Source organism: Sprattus sprattus (assembly GCF_963457725.1).
Source record: "Sprattus sprattus genome assembly, chromosome: 9".
NCBI lineage: Eukaryota > Metazoa > Chordata > Actinopteri > Clupeiformes > Clupeidae > Sprattus > Sprattus sprattus.
The window spans coordinates 4,561,811-4,582,969 of record NC_137928.1 but is presented as its reverse complement, the minus strand read 5'-3'; the positions used below and the strand labels follow the sequence as shown (position 1 = coordinate 4,582,969).

General features: G+C 44.2%; 2 protein-coding genes across 2 annotated transcripts in view; one reads left to right on the top strand and one right to left on the bottom strand.

The window, feature by feature from the left end:
• sacs (sacsin molecular chaperone) overlaps positions 1 to 935 on the bottom strand; it is a 33,644-nt gene extending 32,709 nt beyond the window's left edge. The window contains exon 1 of the mRNA XM_080844786.1: positions 667 to 935. Within this exon, the coding sequence (XP_080700912.1) occupies positions 667 to 689 (23 nt within the window). The 5' untranslated portion in view covers positions 690 to 935. The remainder of the gene's footprint in view (positions 1 to 666) is intronic.
• An 8,272-nt stretch (positions 936 to 9,207) lies between these two features.
• The window catches only part of LOC308370189 (mitochondrial intermediate peptidase-like), a 56,009-nt gene continuing 44,057 nt past the window's right edge, over positions 9,208 to 21,159 (top strand). The window contains exons 1-12 of the mRNA XM_080844790.1: positions 9,208 to 9,247; positions 9,327 to 9,400; positions 9,556 to 9,720; positions 9,856 to 10,029; positions 10,362 to 10,450; positions 10,542 to 10,628; positions 11,200 to 11,263; positions 11,540 to 11,722; positions 12,147 to 12,303; positions 13,122 to 13,170; positions 16,250 to 16,310; positions 17,151 to 17,203. Coding sequence (XP_080700916.1) covers positions 9,577 to 9,720; positions 9,856 to 10,029; positions 10,362 to 10,450; positions 10,542 to 10,628; positions 11,200 to 11,263; positions 11,540 to 11,722; positions 12,147 to 12,303; positions 13,122 to 13,170; positions 16,250 to 16,310; positions 17,151 to 17,203 — 1,061 coding nt within the window. The 5' untranslated portion in view covers positions 9,208 to 9,247; positions 9,327 to 9,400; positions 9,556 to 9,576. The remainder of the gene's footprint in view (positions 9,248 to 9,326; positions 9,401 to 9,555; positions 9,721 to 9,855; positions 10,030 to 10,361; positions 10,451 to 10,541; positions 10,629 to 11,199; positions 11,264 to 11,539; positions 11,723 to 12,146; positions 12,304 to 13,121; positions 13,171 to 16,249; positions 16,311 to 17,150; positions 17,204 to 21,159) is intronic.

The following is a 21,159-nucleotide window of genomic DNA, read 5'->3' as shown; positions in this document are numbered from 1 at the left end:
TGTGTCAAATGGATGCCAGACACCTACAAGGTGCTGCATTTATCTTATGATGTATTGTGATGAGTAGTTATTAATCCAGGCCCACGCCATTGGAGACGATTGAAGCTATGAATCAGTTGTAGTGCTTAGTGCATCACCGTTAAAGAACAATGGGCAGCCGAAAGAAACGCTGTCCTTAGCGGGACATCCCGCAAGTAGCCGGACCTTCACGGCTCAGCGTATTTCAAAGAAGGGCGGGGCTTTCTGGGGATAGGGTTTATGAAAACTGCACGACTGTCACCCGAAAGCCTTCTAAACGCATTTTCCTGACTTTACACAGCACAAATGCATTTCACTTATCATTCAATGGAAAATAGGCCTACTTTAGTGTCATTTTGAGAGAAGACAATTTGGTCGTTTACGAAATCACAGATGTTTCAGATCTGTCACACATAAAGACTTAAAGAGAGTTGCTGAGTGACAAAAGATTTTAGCATCAGTGATGATGTGTGGTGTGACTACACGTTGCTGTTATTTGAAGTTCGTTTGACACCAACATTTCATACTAATCACCGGCTGCTGACCTCAACACGGTTCTGGTGACAGTCCATTAGCTAAAGCTTATGATGATCCAGGCTGCAAATTCGTACTTCAAAATGGATTCCATATGAACTTATTTAAACTTACCAAAGATCTCCACTGGCTGCCATGGCTTCTCAGCCGCTATCTCCCTATGTATCCAAGTACAGCATTCATTCGTGTGGTTTCAACTGCATAAAACGCAGGCACTCTCCACCCGAAAAAAATCAGCTGTCTAGCGTACCATGCAAACCGTTAACTGCTAGAATGCTACCGGGTCCTGTTCCTCTTCATTTGTGTTTGTTTTGTTATTCAACTTCTTCGGATCTACGAGAATCAGCCCATGGTACTGCTGTTATAGGCTTTATTTGAAAGTATTTTCCTCCAAGACCCGCCTCCCACAATGTACTGCTGCGGCTTGGTAAGTTATCCGCTGTATATTCAGACTATCCAGTCATGTGTTTTTTGGCACTCCTCTGAAAGAAGTCCAGCTAGCGGTGATTCAGATGATTTGCCTGTTCCTGTAAGTGACAAAAATAGAATACATGTTAGCCGTTACATTGCTGTTTTCCCTCGTGGTAATTCCTTCAAAGGCTATTTTGCGTCTAATGTATCTATATCATATGAGGTAGCCTATTCACTGCGGCTCCTGAGCGAATGGTAGGCTAAGGAACCGCAATGAATGTCGGTAGTTGTAGGCGATCGCATCAAATATGCATGATGCAGTGGGCAACCACATGTCCCAGCTACTGCCTACAGTAATCGCGCATGCACTTGCACCTGCACAAAACAATAATTATTATTTTATACACACTGAGGGTAAACTCAGTTAAAATAGCGCATAGGCTGTTACTTTCATTAAGCCATCTGATTGTTAGGATGATTATTTTTCATTTTTACACTATAGCTCTAGATCGAGAAAATATATTTACATTTAGTCTATTAATTTGTCCTCTCTGTTCCATAGCCTGTTTACCTAACTCCTTTGATAGTCTAGTCTTTATTGTTAAATCAGGCTGTCGGCTATGGGAAATCACCTATGCTTTATTTGTGTAGTCATTCTTCGTGTGGTGCAGTAGGATGTGCAACGTTGGACAATGACATCATCTAACCTCCGTCAAGGATTTCCAGCACTTTACAGTTGTCTAGTCACTTCAGTTTTCTAGAGGGCAACATGCACGATTAATTGTGCACAGGGCTGTTGTTGTTGTTGTTTACACACTGTTTACAGTTTAATGTATGTATTTCAAGCCAATCAACAGCTTGCAAATACAAATGCACGCAAGACTGGCATGCAGTCTTAAACACCCCATAATCACAGCCGGTCATGCATTGTAGAACAGAGTACATTCTGTAACATCAGCTGCCGCAGTAAATCGATAGCGATGGTCTCACCGTTGCCTGCGTCTCTGGCGCGGCATCCCTCTGCCAAAGTGCGGGCCGTTCTCCTTGCTCCCCCTTCCCACCTTGTGGATCATGCGACACCACTTGGTATAAGAGTAGAGCCGGTGCTTCCGGGGGGCTTAAAACGTGAAATGTGCCTTGAGTGTAAAGCCTGCTTGAGTCTAACAGGTCAAAAACGTAATTATGAGTGGTGAATTGACGCGTTCTGCCACGGCACCTCAGAACAAGTTCAGGACTGCGGGCATCATCGCGGCAGGCATGCTGCCTGTCTTAAAGCTGCAGCAGAGATGCGCACACAACACCCCCGTCCAATATCATGATCACACATACGCATTGTGTTAAGTAAATATGTGTGTTTTAAACAGCGCATATTTTAAAAACATATTCTCTAGTTTCCGTGCGATTGGCTGTACGCCAGTAGCCTACTTTGTTATAAGATCACGGTGTGCGTCTCAATCTTTCTGTGCGTTACTTCTATGTTGTAGCTTATCGGGAAATTGGTTTGTGGGGGGCAACAGTAGTTTACAGCGGTTTGACGTATCTGTCCTGCTTGTATTTGAACAAAACATCCTAGCTTTCAGTGTCACTTTGATTCAATACTAAGTTGTTTACAGAGGAATAACACCGTGACGGTTGGCGAGGGATCCGTGGTGAATCAGTAGCCTAAGGGACTTATCGGCTCTTGAGCTTGTCCATGAAACCTTGGAGACGGAGTTGAGGGCTTTAAGGGGAAGCATAAGGAGAGCCCGAGGGAAATATCAAAGCCGTATTCGCTGTCTTCTCCTCAACATTTATATGAGCCATGGGTCTAGGCGATTTCTATGGATGCCTATAATACCATTATATGGATACCTATGAACTAGAGAGATCACGTTATTATTCTTCAATTGTGCCTAATCAAAGTTCCTGGCACGTGTAGCCTATTATTAAAATGTGTTTTTAATCCGTGATAATAAATATGAAGTCTTTTAAAAGGGATAAAATAACTGATGTGTTATTTCATACCCTTGCCCAAACACATTTGCTCATGATGATTGAAAGTTCAAAGGTCAGTCATGAATGACCTACTCATCAGTATAGGTATCCAGAGGGAATGTAGCAGTGACCACAGAACATTAGACACATGTAGCAGTTCCTCTGTGTTGTAAAAGATAGATAGATAGATAGATAGATAGATAGATAGATAGATAGATAGATAGATAGATAGATAGATAGATGCAGGGATAGATAGATAGAGTATGGGAAACTTCAGTGTGGCAGCAGCAATTCACAAATGCCAAAAAACACACATAACGTGCAGAAACACACACAATGAATGCACACTGTACAAATCTACTATACTATATAAGGTAAATATAATTAAATAAGAATTTAATAATACAGCGGTAATTAACACATTGATGATTTAACACACCAATAACATACAGAAAACGCAGGGTAATTTATCAAATTAAATATCTTACTTTGTCTGGATTTGCCTACTTCAATAGCATGCTTAGTCAATAGTACATATAGACTGATTCAGTGCAACTGTATGGCTTGTGTGTAAGACAGCTATGTCTATGCTGACAAAGTACATAACAGGAATTCTTGTCTTTGGCCTTTGCCAGTACTGCTCACAAAAGACAGCTCATAAGTGCCACCCTTCAGTGGCATAGGAGATCACTGCTCAGACGGAGTGCAAAGTGAAGTTCGATTGGTTTCATGCACCTTTTATATCAGACAGACAGACAGACTTTCAGTTATATTGTTCATGGTATTATTAAATATACATTCTGTCTTCACCTGACCGTAAATATGATGATATGATTTTCTTGCAGCTTCTCACAGACAAGCTCTCAGAGTAAGGTGACATCTTGTCATGTCATGTAAATAGTTCTACTAACTGGAACTACTATAGTTTTAGTATGTCAAATCTTTGGAGTGTAATAATATGTGGAGGAGCAGTCTCACTCCATTCCCTCGGAGACGTTTTGCAAAGTAGCTCTGTCAACGGTTTGTCCACTAGATGGCAGTGCCTTCCATTAAGTTGGAGAGTAGCCTACCCCCCATTTAATTAGTTCACCCATCATTCCGATTTGATTCGTTTAGAGCGCTAGTAATAAACATGTTTGGCTTAGTAGAGGGCCGTGATCATAGGATGCACATAGCGGAGAACGGCTGATGGTGATGTCCGCTGACACACCCTATGGATAAGGGGTAACATGAGTTTAGTTTCTAGTGAAAAGGAGGAGAATGGGGATTAGATGGGATTCGCGGAACGCGTGATGATGTGTAATGTGGTCTACAGGTAAAGAGGGAAGCGGAAGTGGGCTCTTCCCGAACCTTGTTTAGGGTTTCAGTTGACCAGTTATTATCACAAATAGTATTTAATGTATCATTAGATAAAATTTGATTTAGCTCAATTGTCATTGCACACAGTGAAATAACTGTTAAAGTTTCCAGGCCTTGTACCCTCGACGATTGTGGACGTACTTTTGATCTCAATTTGGAACAGTAGCCTATATCATGTTAACAATATGAAAATGTATTAATGTCTTTTAGCTGATATTATGTGAAGGTATTAGCATAATATGAACACCCCCTACAATGAGGGCTGGCCTTTGTTCAGGATTATTATTTGTATGTCTTAGTATGCTGTAGGCCTACTTACAGTGTGTGTTACTGCTGAGGACATCAACCACCTGTGTTTATGTTCCAGGAGGAAGACACAGTATTTTACAATGATGAGGGACATGAAGGCAAAGCCCACACCCATAAATGCGGAAAGTCTCAGCTAGTGTCATCGATGACTGTCTGAGGCATCAGACACATGGCAAATTGACAAATAGACAGATCTCTAATGTCTGAATTTAGGAGAGAGAAGAGTTCAATTTCCCTTAAATAGTCTTGCATCTGACTTCCTTGTGTGACGACCCGGCTCTGCTATGCCGTTAGGGGTTACGCCTCTTCCTACCACTCTGTGGTTCTGTGCGTTCATGTCCCCTGTGTATGCTATGTTCAACCTGTAGGAGGAACTGGTGAGCACAAGCTGTTGATGATGAGGGGCGGGGCTCCATGCCAATGGCCATCCCTATATAGAGGTGTCCCGGGAACCTCAGACTCGGAACTCTCTTCTGCTCTAGCTGGACGTTGGAGCGCTGGCTGAAGGATTCTCATTGCCTTAGTTATATGCATTACACATAGTCTACCATACTGACTTACATGACACTTTACTTTACCGTCCATATCACTTACTGACTATTGTCTTGTTGTTAATAAATGTTAATTGTTTAAAACGTACCCGACGGTGTCCTGTCTTCCCTGTGTTATGGCTACTCTGAGCTAAGTAGCCATCACACTTGTTCTTGAATGATGAGATTTAAGGTCAAATGCATTCCATTCAGTCCATAGTGAAAAACGGAATGCAGTCAGAGCTGCGCTCCATCCATGCACAAACATACAGCCTGTGGTGATACTTTTATGTATCAGATGGTCATACTACGTTGCCCTAGATTGCTTCTAGGTATCAGAGCGAAGAGGCATTTTTTTTCCTGGTTCGTTAAAACACACCCCATAATCACAGCTCAATGGAGCAGCATCAGACTCATATTCTGACTAGAATTATGAGTATGACATCGTCAGGCTAACTATATCTACAACCACTACTACTAATCTGCAGGTGGAATAAAACTGAAGTTTTGCCAAACCGCTTCAAGAACGTTTGTCCTACTTACAAAAAAAAGAACACCCCCAGAAACCTTGAGTATAGGCTGAAACCAAATGTCTGGATTTACTGGAGCTGGCTAACAGCATTGGGAAGGGTTCTGCTTTGGAGGATCTGCAGAGCAGAGCCCTGTTATTCCACTCTGCTCTTGTCCACTTCTGGGGTTGCCAGCTCAGCAGAATCTGAATGTCTTTTGGATGTGATCTGTGAGTGTCACCTTTTTAGGGGGTTAAAGCACGTTTGTGGTCTTCCTTCCTTTTTCGTGAAAAGCACATTTTTAAGGGGTTGGAATATTCCCCTTTCCCTCTGTCTTGGCTTTAAAATGCAATGCAACTAATCCAGACAAAAAGCCTAGCTTATTAGTCTCTTTTTCCGTGAGACTTTGGCACATTTGTATTCCTGTCTTTGGTGTATAATTACTATATATTATCTTACACTTTAACTCTGTTTAGCCTTGTTTTGACCCAAAACCGTAATCCTAATTATCCCTAGATTAGATGTAACATCAGATTTTAGGAGTACCAGAAAGATAGTATGACATAATAAACACATTGAGCCTCAAATTTGTAGTTCACTACATTTTTATAACTTGCGTCACATCAAACAATCCAGTTTAAGACCAGTCCACAACGCATAGTGCAAATACAATGCATCAGGAAAGAAAACTTTGAGCAATAAATGGTTTCAGTGCCAACCAAAGCACCACCATGCCCCTAACAGTGTGTGCCAGGCGGGCACTATAAAGATCACAAATACAAAAAAATATTACAGTGCATTAAAGTACAACATCTACAAACTCATATGTTCCCCCAGCTCAGATCTGCCAGCAGATATTAATAGTAGCAGATTAGAAAAGTCCCCTGTGACATGACTCACAATCTGCAGTTTATGAAACAAAAACAACTCATGCCAGACTAGCACAATCTAAAATGGAAACTTTATTAACTTAATTTAATTCTAGTTTATTTCTTTGGCTGTTGTGTGTCCCCGGACAGCTCAAACTGCCTTGTGCAGACACACCCCACTTGTACAAGGACACACACCCTTTCCAACACACACACACACAGACACAGACACACTCGCTAGTTTGCAAAGGCCATCTACCATGCCAGCAGAAGGCCCCATTGTGAATGAGTCCAGCAAAACCAGAGTCTGCCCTCCCTCCACCCTCTCTGCTGGGCCTGTGGCCAGGTCTGGTGGGAGAGTGTAACGTTAGTCGACCCTGCCGTCCCGGCCAGAGGAAAAACGATCTCTGCGCTCTGCAGACCCCGGGCTCACCCGCTCTACGCTCCAAAGCCACAATGAAGGGCTTTAGCTCACTAGCGTTTTCATGTGTCATGCAGGAAGAGAGAGGGACAGGAAACGATACTGACCCCCCCACCCCCCCTCTACCCCCCTGTCCACTGCAAGCCAGTGATATTAAGGTTGTCAATGAAGTGTTATTGAAATATTAATTTGGAAGGAGATGAAGCGGACCTCTCAGGCCTTTGGCAGGCGTGCAGGAGAGCAGCTGGACTCTGCTCCAGACACCCCTCACACACCCCTCACACACTCCTCACACACTCCTCACACAATCTCTGCTCTGGCTGGCCGGAGAGTCCAGCTGCTCGGTATCTGTGGGTCTGTAGAGATTACAGTGCAGTCTACTGCAGCACAGTTCCTCCTCTGTTCTTTCTCTCTCTTCTTTCTCTCTCTCTTCTTTCTCTCTGTTCTTTCTCTCTGTTCTTTCTCTTCATTTTGATTGGAAGTACAGGTCTCCTCTGGCGGGTCGCGTTCACTCTGGTCGCCGCTGATCTGCCCCAAATCCTGCGGCCAGATGAGCTCTTGATTTAACAGCCCTCCTTAATACGACCTGTCAGGCCAAACATGAGGATATCTGGACTTAATGTGGAATTAAGCTTTTGTTATTGAGATTTGGGTTCACTGGAAGAAGGAATTTATTTCTGTGTAGTTTTCTGAAAGGTAGACTTGATTTGACTACTGTGTTAGCTGATCACTGTTAGCTGGCTCATACTGGTAGTTTGTAAGATGAATATAATCATGATAAGCTACGCGAAAGCAGGATGCAGCTCACTGTGTTAGATGTACCTTCATGTATCTAGCAGAGACGTACCTTAAGTAGCTCACAGTACAGGAAAGGTAAATAGTTAATGCTCATCAGGGCTAAGCTACCTGGAGGTATCATGCTACAGATGTACAAACACACACACATTCATTATGTCTCCAGGGTTCTTTTCTCATCCAAGGGCTTGGCTTGAATGGTTGTTTTGATAGGTAGTTGTGTTAAGAATAACAAGTGGTAGAGCACTGCTCTCCCATGCCCACATCCACGGCTGAAGTGCCCTTGAGCAAGGCACCTAACCCCGATCACTGCTCCCTGGGCGCCGCCAAAGTGTGTAACTTCACTTCACTGTGTGTGTTCAATGGGTGCTGTGTGTGTCACTACCCTGAATGGGTCAAATGCAGAGGTGGTCCATCTGTCCATTTATTAATCTTACGGTCTAAAGTGTTATAAGTGTCACAAATATTAAGAGAGGCATTAAATCATATGCCACCCCTTTTACCTGTTGATTAGGTTAAGTTGAGGTGTATTGCTGTGTGGTTACCAGTTTATTTATTGAAGAATCATCTCAGATTTGTGAAACTATGCTATTCTCAATGTGCCTTGGGTTGGGTTAGAGGTTATTAAAAAAAAAAAAGTGAAAGTGACTCTATGGCAGAGGTGGTGTAGACACACACACTCTGTGCACAGAGCAAATACTGTGAATCTGTTTTAATTCAGGGATATTTTTATTTGTATTATGAATCATATTGGGAAGAAGTTCTAGTGTTCTGCATATTTGTATATTTTAGTATTAAATATACGTGTATACTTCATATTTCAACAGGATGCAACCGTTTGTGTCAGTGCGTGTGTGTGTTGAAGAGGATGTGTGTCTTTGTACAAGAGGGGTGGGTGTTATGAACGCATTCATGTAATGACATTTTTGACTAATGTCCTTTTCTTATAACCACCACTTTAATTACAATGTATTACACAGGAGTAAGGGGCTACATTTTGTGACTAAAACAGATCAACAGTCATGCCTTTGGAGTGAGTCTCGTCGGAAATATTGAAAAAAAAATAGGCAAATACAGTGTATTAGATCAAAACAAGAATGGGAGCATTCAGAGAACGCAAACCTCCGCCTTGTGACCTTGACCTTTGACCTTGACATCTGAAAATCTAATTAATTATTCTCCCCACAAAGTTTGATGGGAATCGGTCCATGCATTTCTGCGTAATCCTGCTGACAAACAGACAAACAAACAAACACACACAGGGGCGAAACGGTCACTATTGTGATGGATTACCCAGAATTATGTTGGATTACCCACCTAGAATGTTGAGACTATTAGTAGTTGCCAATAAATGCAGAGGAAAGAACACAAACATTTATACTTCGCACATTTAAGATAACATAGTTACTGAGCTTGATCAGGGTTTTGCACTGGCTTGGGGGGGAGAGTGGGGAAACTGTGATGTCATCAGTCTGCGACCTCTGTACTCATCCATGTGAAAGCAATATGTAGCTCTTGGTAAGACGAGGAAGCCAGTTTTAAAGGACAGTTTTAATGGTTTGTCGGCAATAACATTAACCGATGAATTTTCTTCCAGGCTCGTTCTATGCTGTGGAATACTTCCTTCGTTTGACTGACGTTAACGGAGCGACCTAACACGCTGCATTGGTTGTAAGTTGTCTAACGTCAATAGCTAGTGGTTGACATAGAACAAGGTTAAATTCATCACTCTGTAGGCTACTTTCGTTATGATTATATTCGTTATGTCATATTAATGTTTTTACTTTTGTTTTGAAATCTTATGTATCCTACCATCCAACAAAAAGAGCCCCAGCACATTCGCCACTATGTCAGCTTGCAAACGATTGTTGTCAGTTTTGCGAAACAGAGGAGCGTCTTCAGTGATCAGAAAAGTCACTACCTGGTCACCTGTTGGAGCTGCCTTCAATGCCAAGACACAGAAAAGACTCGAACTCTTTGAGAAGAACGTGGTACGTAGCATTGTTTTTCCTCACCAAGTTTGTGATGCCGTGAATCAATGAAGTAATGCTTCAATTAACGATCTTGTCTCAAACACGTATGATATTTAACATTTACTAATTCAACCTTGTCACCTGGTGGTCAAGGGCCTGTTTGGTGTACCGGAACTCAGTTCCCCCGATGGCTTCGCGGTGGTCCAGGACAGGGCTCTTCGGGAGACAGAGCAGCTGGTGGAGAAAGTCTGCCGCAGCCCCCCCGGAGCGGTCACCGTGAAAACCTTCGACCAACTCTCCGACACACTGTGCAAAGTGGCAGATCTGGTAAAGAACTTGTTCTTTACTGTAGAGATGAACATTTGTCCTGTATTGTGTTCCCTCATACATTCATTTTTATATGAGTTTGATCAATTTGTGCCTTACTGTAGAGATGTGCAATTGTGACATACTGTGTTCACTCAAACTATTGTTTGCGTTTTATTAGTGTATGCATTTTGTAGCAATGTGCTTTTGTGTTCTTTCATACATTACTGTGTTCTTTCAGACATTACAGTTTTGACTGAAGGGATCTTAATGTGAGGTTAATACTTATGTAATTATTACTGTTAATTACGTGATTGCTTATGTAATTGTGATTTGTTGTGCGGTTCTTAAAGGCTGACTTTGTGAAAGTAGCTCACCCTGATCCAGCCTATCGGGAAGCTGCTGAAAAGACCTGTATACAGATTGGGACCATGGTTGAGAAGTAGGTCCAACCTTTTTTTTTTTTTCAAGCTTTAAACATTTTTAATGAGGGTGACATTTGGTTGAACAGTTTATTTTTGTTTTGCCCACAGGCTTAACACCAATGTGGACCTCTGTAGGAGCTTAAAGAATCTGTTGGACAGCAAAGACGTTATGAACAGCTTGGACCCAGAAACAAGGTGTGGGAGAAAAGCTCGTCATGCGTTCGCTTGAGAAACTGAGTGTGTTTTTCCTGTTGTAATACATATGTTACACATTACATATATAATACACAGTGTCAGGTAATATCCTTTATATATTATAGTTATAATAGTATAGTTTATAGCTTATATTACAACGATATATTTGTCTGTTCTGTTGGCCTATAACTGTGATCTGTTTAATTTACAGTAGGTATAGCCAGCGCTATAGACCCCACACAGGGCTTAGTGAATACCTTGAGATGGTTTCAGATAAAGGCAAACAGAAAACTATAAACAGGCAGGATATGAAATACTGCTAGAGGCTAGCAGGTGATTAGCAGGTATTCAAAGAGAGCGGTATAACAGGCAGGATGTACGGTGTAGCGGTATGCTCGCTCTGCTCCCTGGGGGTCAGACTCATGCCCTTGATAAGCTGAGCTGCAGGAATGCAGCGCGCAAGTGATGCAGCGTAGGGTGTATCCGAGCATGGGTTTAATGGGTTTAATGTGAGCATGGCTTGTGTTGCAGGAGAGTGTAGGGTTTAATGTGAGCATGGCTTGTGTTGCAGGAGAGTGGCCGAGCTGTTCATGTTTGACTTTGAGATCAGCGGGATTCACCTCAACGAAAAAAAGGTACGTTGGAATTCTTCTTCTGTGTACCCCCCCCCCCCCCCCCCCCCCCCCCCCCCCCCCCCCTCCCACACACACACACACACACACACACACACACACACACACACACACACACACACACACACACATTCATTGGATCAGGTGTATCTCAGAAATGGATTGATTATCTAAATGTGTAATGGTCTGTCAATACGGATGGCAATAGTGTTTTTATTTGTGTTTAACTTTATGTTTGTGTTTCTGTGTCGATGCTTTTTTGCCACCTTGTCTTAAAAGCGCAAAGAAGCGGTCAACCTCAACGTGAGGCTTCTTGACCTGAACAACGAGTTTCTGTATGGCTCTCACACGCCCAATAAGATCGAGAGGCAGGCGCTGCCGAGCCACATCCAGCACCACTTCTCCAAAGACAACCGCTACATCCATGTCAGCGGGTTTCACGCAGATGCCAGTGACGACCTGGTAAGGAACCTCTCCTCTTCTCCCTCATCTTCTTTGTATGCCACGGGTCTACCAGCTCAGTGTTTTCTTGTGATGGAGTCTATTTACGTCATTTGACAAGTGTGTACAAGCACACAGACGCACTCTCATCCACAAATGTATAGATCTAATTACATCTTTAAAATCAAAAACAAAGATAAGGATTGTTATTCTACATATGCTTTTGTTGTTGTTGTTGTGGTCATACATGTTGTTGTTGTTGTTGTTGTTGTTGTTAAGCATTTGAACCTAAATAGCTTTGGATACATAGTTTATGAAATGACAAAATGTGAATTTATCCAGCACACACTTATTTTCCTGGGGTCTTTCACAGTGCCATTGTTCCTTATGTTACTCTTTGGTCTCCACCTAAGCCCCCTTCCCCACACCTGTTTCTCCCCCTCAGGTTCGAGAGGTGGCCTACAAGATCTTCCTCTACCCGAACGCCAACCTCATGAACACGCTGGAGGAGCTGTTGCTGTGCAGGAACCAGCTGGCCAAACTGGTGGGCTACGACTCCTACGGACACAGGGCCCTGAAGGGGACCATGGCCAAAAGCCCAGGTAAGCCACGGCGGCTTTGAAAGAGTGCAGTCGGCAATTCCACTATGGTGCACCTTTGGGTCAAACAACAGTTTGTCAATCTCCTTCTCCACTATTAAGCATCAACCATGATAAATGAAATTGAGAGCAACAAATACAAAATATTTTTTTTTTTTTTAAAAGGGACTGACCCAAAGTGAATCACAACAGTTTGTCAACCTCCTTCTCCACTATTAAGCATCAACCATGATAAATGAAATTGAGAGCAACAAATACAAATTTTTTTTTTTTTTTTAAAAAGGGACTGACCCAAAGTGAATCACAACAGTTTGTCAATCTCCTTCTCCACTATTAAGCATCAACCATGATAAATGAAATTGAGAGCAACAAATACAAAATAAAAAAAATAAAAAAAAAGGGACTGACCCAAAGTGAATTGCTCTCTGACCCCTGACCTCAGTGAATGGTCCTCCGACGGTTTTGTGTCTGTACAAAAAAAAAACTGGCTCTGTAAATGAGAAACAAACATACTGGCTCCGAGCCGTGCACTATTCCAGCCAATCAACACGGTGCTTCAGGAGCATTGAAGGGAGGGGTGTAATTTGATTGGCTGTTGAGCTCAGATATCAACAATTTACCAGAATCGCGGACTGTACCTTTTAATGCCTGTACGTCAGTCCTCATAGACTAAAGATGGAGTCTTAGGTGACGATTATTTGTATAAAGCGCCTTGTGTATCAGAGAGGAAGAATTCAGTTATAGTGGTTATGGTGTAAACATGCTGCTGTCTCTACTTGTAACAGTGATGACTGACCATACATATTATTTGTGCTCTGCAGAAGCTGTCATGAACTTCCTGCAGCTTCTCACAGACAAGCTCTCAGACAAGTAAGGTGACACCCTGTCATGTCATGGAAAGAGTTCTACTGGCTGGAAAGTCTATGGTTTTGGAGTGTGTCAAAACTATGTAATAATATGTGAATAACCTGGTTTAAGATGTTTTTGTAAAGTAGTCCTGACAACAGTGTGGCCACTAGGTGGCAGTCCATCCCATTAAGTTTACAACAGCAGGGTTACAAGAGCAAGTATTTATCATATGTAAATGTATCATTAGACAAGATTAGATTAACTTCACTGTTGTTACACATAGGATCGTACCATAATATAAAAACAGTAAAAGAACTACCAAATTCTCCAGACCTGTTACATACATATGTAGGTTTTATGTAGGGATGCACCGATCCGCTTTTTTCACCTCCGATACCGATACCGATATCTGAGGTTTAGTATCGGCCGATACCGATCCCATACCGATATAAAAAAAAAAAAGCGAAATGATGGTAACAAACTGTAAGTTTCATTGGGGGAGATCTGGGATCATGAGACTTGACTTAAACATTTCTTTCCTATGTAAAAAAAAACAAATAAACAGATATAAATGTACTGAATTACTAATTTGTTTAATCATTTTGCACCAGTAAAACAATCTTAATCATATAAATATAGTGTGACTGGTTCAGTCAGTGCAATTAGGGATTCAAAATACAATGTAAAACAAAATAAATAATAAAATAATAAATAGCTCCAGATAGCAGATCCTTTCGCTCGCTCCATTTTGTAAACACTGAGCTCTGCACGGCGTGTTGCTTTTGTATGACGTCACTCACAGCGCACAGCATAGAATTACACTGAATAGATCAGCCAATAGACAGATAGATAGATAAACTTGTATTAATCCCGTGAGGTAAATTGAATTATCAAAGCAGCAAGGTAGTAGGAATAGGATTCAAGTATAAATATTAAAAAAAAAAAAAAAAAAAAATTTTTTTTTTTTTTTTTTTTGGATCGGCACATTTTCACCGATACCCGATCTAGAAATGTCGTCAATATCGGTACCGATACCGATACAAATATCGGATCGGTGCATCCCTAGTTTTATGCACGTGCCACTGTGGAAGTACATAGTGCAACCATAAGGGATGTAATAATGTGTGTTAGCTGCTATTACTGATATCATTGTAATGTGCACCAATTGTATAATGAGGGCTGCTTATTTCGGTCAGGATTTGTTTTTGGTATGTGTGTGTAATAATAATAATAATTCATTTTATTTGTTATGCACTCTTCATTCTAGGCAGAATCTCAGAGTGCAAAAGGACAAAAGGACAGTTTAAGAAAATATATACATTTTTTAAAAAGTAGGAAATGCCTTTATGAATAAAAAGGTTTTTAGGCCAGTCTTAAAACAGTCTAGTGTCTGTGTTGCCCTTAAGTGGTCCGGGAGGCTGTTCCACAGTCGAGGGGCTGCAGCGGCGAAGGCCCGGTCGCCCATGGTGCGTAGCCTGGTGTTTGGGATCTGCAGGGACAGACTGTTATTGGATCTGAGGGGGCGGGTTGATGTTTGGGGGGTGATGAGTTCTTGCAGGTAAGGGGGGGCATGACCATTTATGCATTGGTGGGTGAGTAGGAGGACTTTGTAGTCAATGCGGGATGAGACAGGGAGCCAGTGCAGTGAGTGTAAAATGGGGGTTATGTGGTTGTATTTCCTGACTCTCATCAGGATCCTGGCAGCGCTGTTCTGGATGTACTGCAGCTTTTGGATGTTCCTGCCAGTGATCCCAGTGAACAGTGAATTGCAGTAGTCCAGTCTTGAGGAGATGAAGGCGTGGACGAGCTTCTCAGCATCTGGCAGGGTTAAAGTGGGGCGGAGCTTGGCGATGTTTTTGAGATGGTAGAAGGAGATTTTGCACAGATGCTTTATATGTTCGTTGAAGGTGAGGTGAGGGTCAAACCTAACTCCTAGATTTGTGACTGTGGTGGAGAGGGGTATGACCTGACTGTCGAAGGTGAGATGAGTTATGGAGGATGACTGAACCTGGTGTGGAGTGCCAACAAGAAGGGCCTCGGTTTTGCTGCTGTTTAGCTGGAGGAAGTTGTTTCTCATCCATGCCTTTATCTCCCCAAGACAGGCAGTGAGACATGACATGGCAGCAGAGGGGCTTGGGGCAGTTTTTATGTACAGCTGTGTGTCATCGGCATAGCAGTGGAAGGACATCCCATGTCTGCTGACAACACAGCCGAGGGGGAGCATGTAGATAATAAAGAGGATGGGGCCGAGGACAGACCCTTGTGGAACACCACAGGAGACAGGGAGCTGTCTGGAATTGCATCTTCCCAGTGAGACATACTCAGTTCTGCCAGATAGGTAGGACTGGAACCACTTGAGTGCAGAGCCTGACAGTCCAATGGTGGTGTGGAGGCGCTCTAGGAGGATTGTGTGATCCACTGTGTCGAATGCAGCAGTCAGATCCAGGAGGATGAGGAGTGAGGGTGATCCTGCATCGGCTGTCATCAGCAGGTCATTCGTCACCCTGAGCAAGGCGGTTTCAGTGCTGTGGGCTGAACGGAATCCTGACTGGAATTTTTCAAACAGGTTGTTGTGTTTGAGGTGGTCCTGAAGTTGAGAAGCAACTACCTTCTCTAGCACTTTGGACAGGAAGGCAAGGTTGGAGATAGGCCGGTAGTTGGCTAGGACCTCCGGGTCCAGGGTGGGCTTCTTGAGAAGGGGACGGATGACGGCGACCTTGAGAGCCGGTGAGACACAGCCTGACTGAAGGGAAAGGTTGACAATTTTGGTGATGAGAGGACTGAGAGTGGGGATGTGTGACTTGAGCAGAGCAGTGGGAATGGGGTCCAGGGTACAGGTACAGGGTTTCATTTTCCTGATGATTTCCTCAACATGGCTCTCCTGAACCTCAGCAAGATGCAGGGGAGACAGCACACTTGCAGATAGGGTGTTGGCGTCAGAGGGAAGCAGAGATGGAGAGCTGGACATCTCAGAGCGAATGCTGTCGACCTTTGATCTGAAAAAGTCGATGAAGCTGTGTGAAGCTGTGTGTGTGTGTGTGTTGCACGGATCCGTGTGTGTTACTTCTGAGGACCTTAACCACCTGTGTTCATGTTTCAGGACGGCACAGGACTTTACAATGATGAGGGACTTTAAGACAAAGCTCAACCCCCAAAATGCGGTAAGTCTCAGCAAGTCTTTTTTTTTGTCCATGCCCATTGGGGTTTAAGGTTGAACCTACAATCTTCGGATACATTACAATCCACTGTGAAAAAACTGCACACACACACACACACACACAGCCTGTGGTGGCTGGATAAAGAGCACTTTCCTGTTGAAGCAGTGCAGGCCATAACCAGTGATGTGTCTCCCCCTCTGCCATAACCAGTCCTGTGGTTCCCCCTGTTCATAACCAGTCCTGTGGTTCCCCCTGTTCATAACCAGTCCTGTGGTTCCCCCTGTTCATAACCAGTGCTGTGTTTCCCCCTCTGCCATAACCAGTCCTGTGTCTCCCCCTGTGCCATAACCATAGTGCTGTGTCTCCCCTGTGCCATAACCAGTGCTGTGTCTCCCCCTGTGCCATAACCATAGTGCTGTGTCTCCCCCTGTTCATAACCAGTGCTGTGTCTCCCCTGTGCCATAACCAGTGCTGTGTCTCCCCCTGTGCCATAACCATAGTGCTGTGTCTCCCCCTGTTCATAACCAGTCCTGTGTCTCCCCCTGTGCCATAACCACAGTGCTGTGTCTCCCCTGTGCCATAACCAGTGCTGTGTCTCCCCCTGTGCCATAACCATAGTGCTGTGTCTCCCCGTGTTCATAACCAGTCCTGTGTCTCCCCCTGTGCCATAACCAGTCCTGTGTCTCCCCCTGTGCCATAACCAGTGCTGTGTCTCCCCCTCTGCCATAACCATAGTGCTGTGTCTCCCCCTGTGCCATAACCAGTGCTGTGTCTCCCCCTCTGCCATAACCAGTCCTGTGGTTCCCCCTGTTCATAACCAGTCCTGTGTCTCCCCCTGTGCAGGAGCTGATGCCGTGGGACCACCCCTACTTCAGTGCGGTACTGAGGGCTGAGAGGTGAGGGGGTGAGGGGTTGAGGTCATGACGTCATGACGACACACACAGATCACTACTGATACCACTGCCACATCCTAATAGCCTTTCAGTAGACAGTCTCAGTAGACAGTCTCATTCTCTGCCCCTGTTGATGTCCAGAGGTGAATTCATTGCTTCTACGCCTGATGGTGATGATGGCGAACATCTCTAAAGTTAACCTAGTTAACCTATAGTCACATTGAAAATAAGAGTCCCTTTGGCAAGTGAGTGGCTGAAAATGCAGCACCAAATAATGACTTAAAGGGAGCTGGGGCTTAAAGCACCAAATAATGACTTTACTGGAGCTGGGGCTTAAAGCACCAAATAATGACTTAAAGGGAGCTGGGAGCACCAAATAATGACTTTACTGGAGCTGGGAGCACCAAATAATGACTTTACTGGAGCTGGGAGCACCAAATAATGACTTTACTGGAGCTGGGAGCACCAAATAATGACTTAAAGGGAGCTGGGAGCACCAAATAATAACTTAAAGGGAGCTGGGAGCACCAAATAATGACTTAAAGGGAGCTGGGAGCACCAAATAATAACTTTACTGGAGCTGGGAGCACCAAATAATGACTTTACTGGAGCTGGGGCTTAAATCACCAAATAATGATTTTACCGGGGCTCGGAGCACCAAATAATGACCTAACTGGAGCTGGGGCTGACAGCATTGGGAAGGGCTCTGCTTTGGAGGATCTGCAGAGCAGAGCCCTGTTATTCCACTCTGCTCTTGTCCGCTTCTGGGGTTGCCAGCTCAGCAGAATCTGAATGTCTTTTGGATGTGGTCTGTGAGTGTCACCTTTTTAGGGGGTTAAAGCACGTTTGTGGTCTTCCTTCCTATTTTCGTGAAAAGCACATTTTTAAGGGGTTGGAATATTCCCCTTTCCCTCCGGCTTGGCTTTAAAATGCAATGCAACTAATCCACACAAAAAGCCTAGCTTATTAGTCTCTTTTTCCATGAGACTTGGGCACATTTGTATTCCTGTCTTTGGTGTGTAATTACTATATATTATCTTACACTTAAACTCTGTTTAGCCTTGTTTTTACCAAAAACAGTAATCCTTATTATCCCTAGATTAGATGTAACATCAGATATTAGGAGTACCAGAAAGATAATATGACATAATTATCCCATTAAGCCATGTGGCGCCATTCATGCAACCAAAAGAAGCCATGTCGGCCTTCTTTAACCATTTAAAAATGGAAACTTTAGTACCGTAACTTAATTTCATTCTAGTTCATTTCTTTGGCTGTTTGTGTGGGACAGCTCTAACTGCCATGTGCTCACACACACACACACCCACACACACACACACACACACACACACACACACACACACACACACACACACACACACACACACACACACACACACAGTTTCAAACCCCTCGCTAGTTTGCAAAGGCCATCTACCATGCCAGCAAAAGGCCCCATTGTGAATGAGTCCAGCATAACCAGAGTCTGCCCTCTCTGCTGGGCCTGTGGCCAGGTCTGGTGGGAGAGTGTAACGATAGACGACCCTGCCGTCCCGGCCAGAGGAAAAACGATCTCGGCGCTCTGCAGACCCCGGGCTCACCCGCTCTACGCTCCAAAGCCACAATTGAGGGCTTTAGCTCACTAGCGTTTCCACTGTGTGCAATAACACCTAAATACCACTATGTGTCATGCAGGAAGAGAGAGGGACAGGAAACGATACTGACCCCCCACCCCACCCCTCCTCTACCCCCCTGTCCACTGCAAGCCAGTGATATTAAGGTTGTCAATGAAGTGTTATTGAAATATTAATTTGGAAAGAGATGAAGCGGACCTTTCAGGCCCTTGGCAGGCGTGCAGGAGAGCAGCTGGACTCTGCTCCAGACACTCCTCACACAATCTCTGCTCTGGCAGGCCGAGTGTGCGCTCGCTCTCCGCTGAGAGGCCTGCCTTGGAGAGTCCAGCTGCGCGGTATCTGTGGGTTTGGAGAGATTACAGTGCAGTCTACTGCAGCACAGTCCCTCTGTTCTTTCCCTCTAGTCTTTTTCTCTGTTCTTTCTCTCTGGTTTTCCTCTCTCTTCTTTCTCTCTGGTCTTCCTCTCTCTTCTTTCTCTCTGTTCTTCTCTCTGGTCTTTCTCTCTGGTCTTTCTCTCTGGTCTTCCTCTCTCTTCTTTCTCTCTGGTCTTTCTCTCTGGTCTTCCTCTCTCTTCTTTCTCTCTGTTCTTTCTCTCTGGTCTTCCTCTCTCTTCTTTCTCTCTGGTCTTTCTCTCTGGTCTTTCTCTCTGGTCTTTCTCTCTGTTCTTTCTCTCTGGTCTGTCTTGTCTTCATTTTGATTGGAAGTACAGGCCTCCTCTGGCGGGTCGCGTTCACTCTGGTCGCCGCTGATCTGCCCTATATCCTGCGGCCAGATGTGCTCTTGCTCTTTTACCGCCCTCCTTAATACGACCTGTCAGGCCAAACATGGGGATGTCAGGACTGCCAGTGCGGTGGACTTAAGCAAGGCTCTGCCGTGGCGGTGGACTTAAGCTTTTGTTATTGAGGTTTAGGTTCACTGGAAGGCTGGATGAATGTATTTCTGTGTAGCTCTCTGTAAGGTCACTAGCCTTGATTTGACTGCTGTGTTAGCTGATCAAGCACCACAACTGCAGGCTAGAGTTAGCTTCACAAGCTAGCACCACAACTGCAGGTTAGAGTTAGCTTCACAAGCTAGCACCACAACTGCAGGTTAGAGCTAGCTTCACTAGCTAGCACCACAACTGCAGGTTAGAGCTAGCTCCACTAGCTAGCACCACAACTGCAGGTTAGAGCTAGCTTCACTAGCACCACAACTGCAGGCTAGAGTTAGCTTCTCTAGTGTCCCATTTACATTCATCTATTTAGAGGACACCTTTACCTAAAGTAACTTAGGTAAACAGATACATGACTGTACAGGTACACATTATTTGTTAGTATGTGTGTTCCCACTGAATCAAACCCATGCGTCGTGTTTTTAACACCTTGTTCTACCCTTTGAGCTGAGGTAGCTCTTTAGACATCCAGCTGTCAAGACAACCCAGCCTTCTTCAAGCCAAACCCTTGGATGAGAAACGGCCTTCAGAGACATACTGGATGTGTGTCTGTGTCTGTGTCTGTGTCTGTGTCTGTGTCTGTGTCTGTGTCTGTGTACATCCGTAGTCTCTTTCCTCCGGGTCCCATGGCCTTGTATGATGATGAACGTCACTTTGCAATTGGTGGTACACAGGAGGTTAATGATTCATCTTGCCAGACCAGCAGACAAGGTTACTTCCCTCTAGTTCTGTGTACGGTTGTGTCAGTTGCTTGACGTTGGTTTAATGTATCGTTAGAAGTCGGGTAACTGCTGCATTGTGCTTCAGCAGCTTCTTTTCTTCTCACCTACATCCTTGTTTTTTTTTTTTCAACCTAATACTCGATTGAGAGAGTGAGACCTGTGAGTGTGTGTGTGTGTGTGTGTGTGTGTGTGTGTGTGTGTGTGTGTGTGTGTGAGACAGAGAGAGAGTGTGAGTGTATGTGTATGTGTGCGTGGACATCTGCAGTCCACTCGCGCATGGTTGGTTTTGGTCTCCCAGGCCTTGATGATGATGATGATCATCATGTGGCTCTTTGCTGCACACAGGAGGCCAGTGAGTTGGAATGTGTGTGTGTGTGTGTGTGTGTGTGGTCAGTGAGTTGGCTGGCTGATGAGCTGGACGTCAAGATGAGCGGGAGTGTGTGTGTGTGTGTGTGTGTGTGTGTGTGTGTGTGTGTGTGTGTGTGTGTGTGTGTGTGTGTGTGTGTGTGTGTGTGTGTGTGTGTGTGTGTGTGTGTGTGTGTGTGTGTGTGTGTGTGTGTGTGTGTGTGGTCAGTGAGTTGGCCGACTGATAAGCTGGACTTCCAGATGTGTGTGTGTGGCCAGTGACTATCTACTCCAGTTGAGAGAGGCCTGCAGTATCCTCACGTGTGT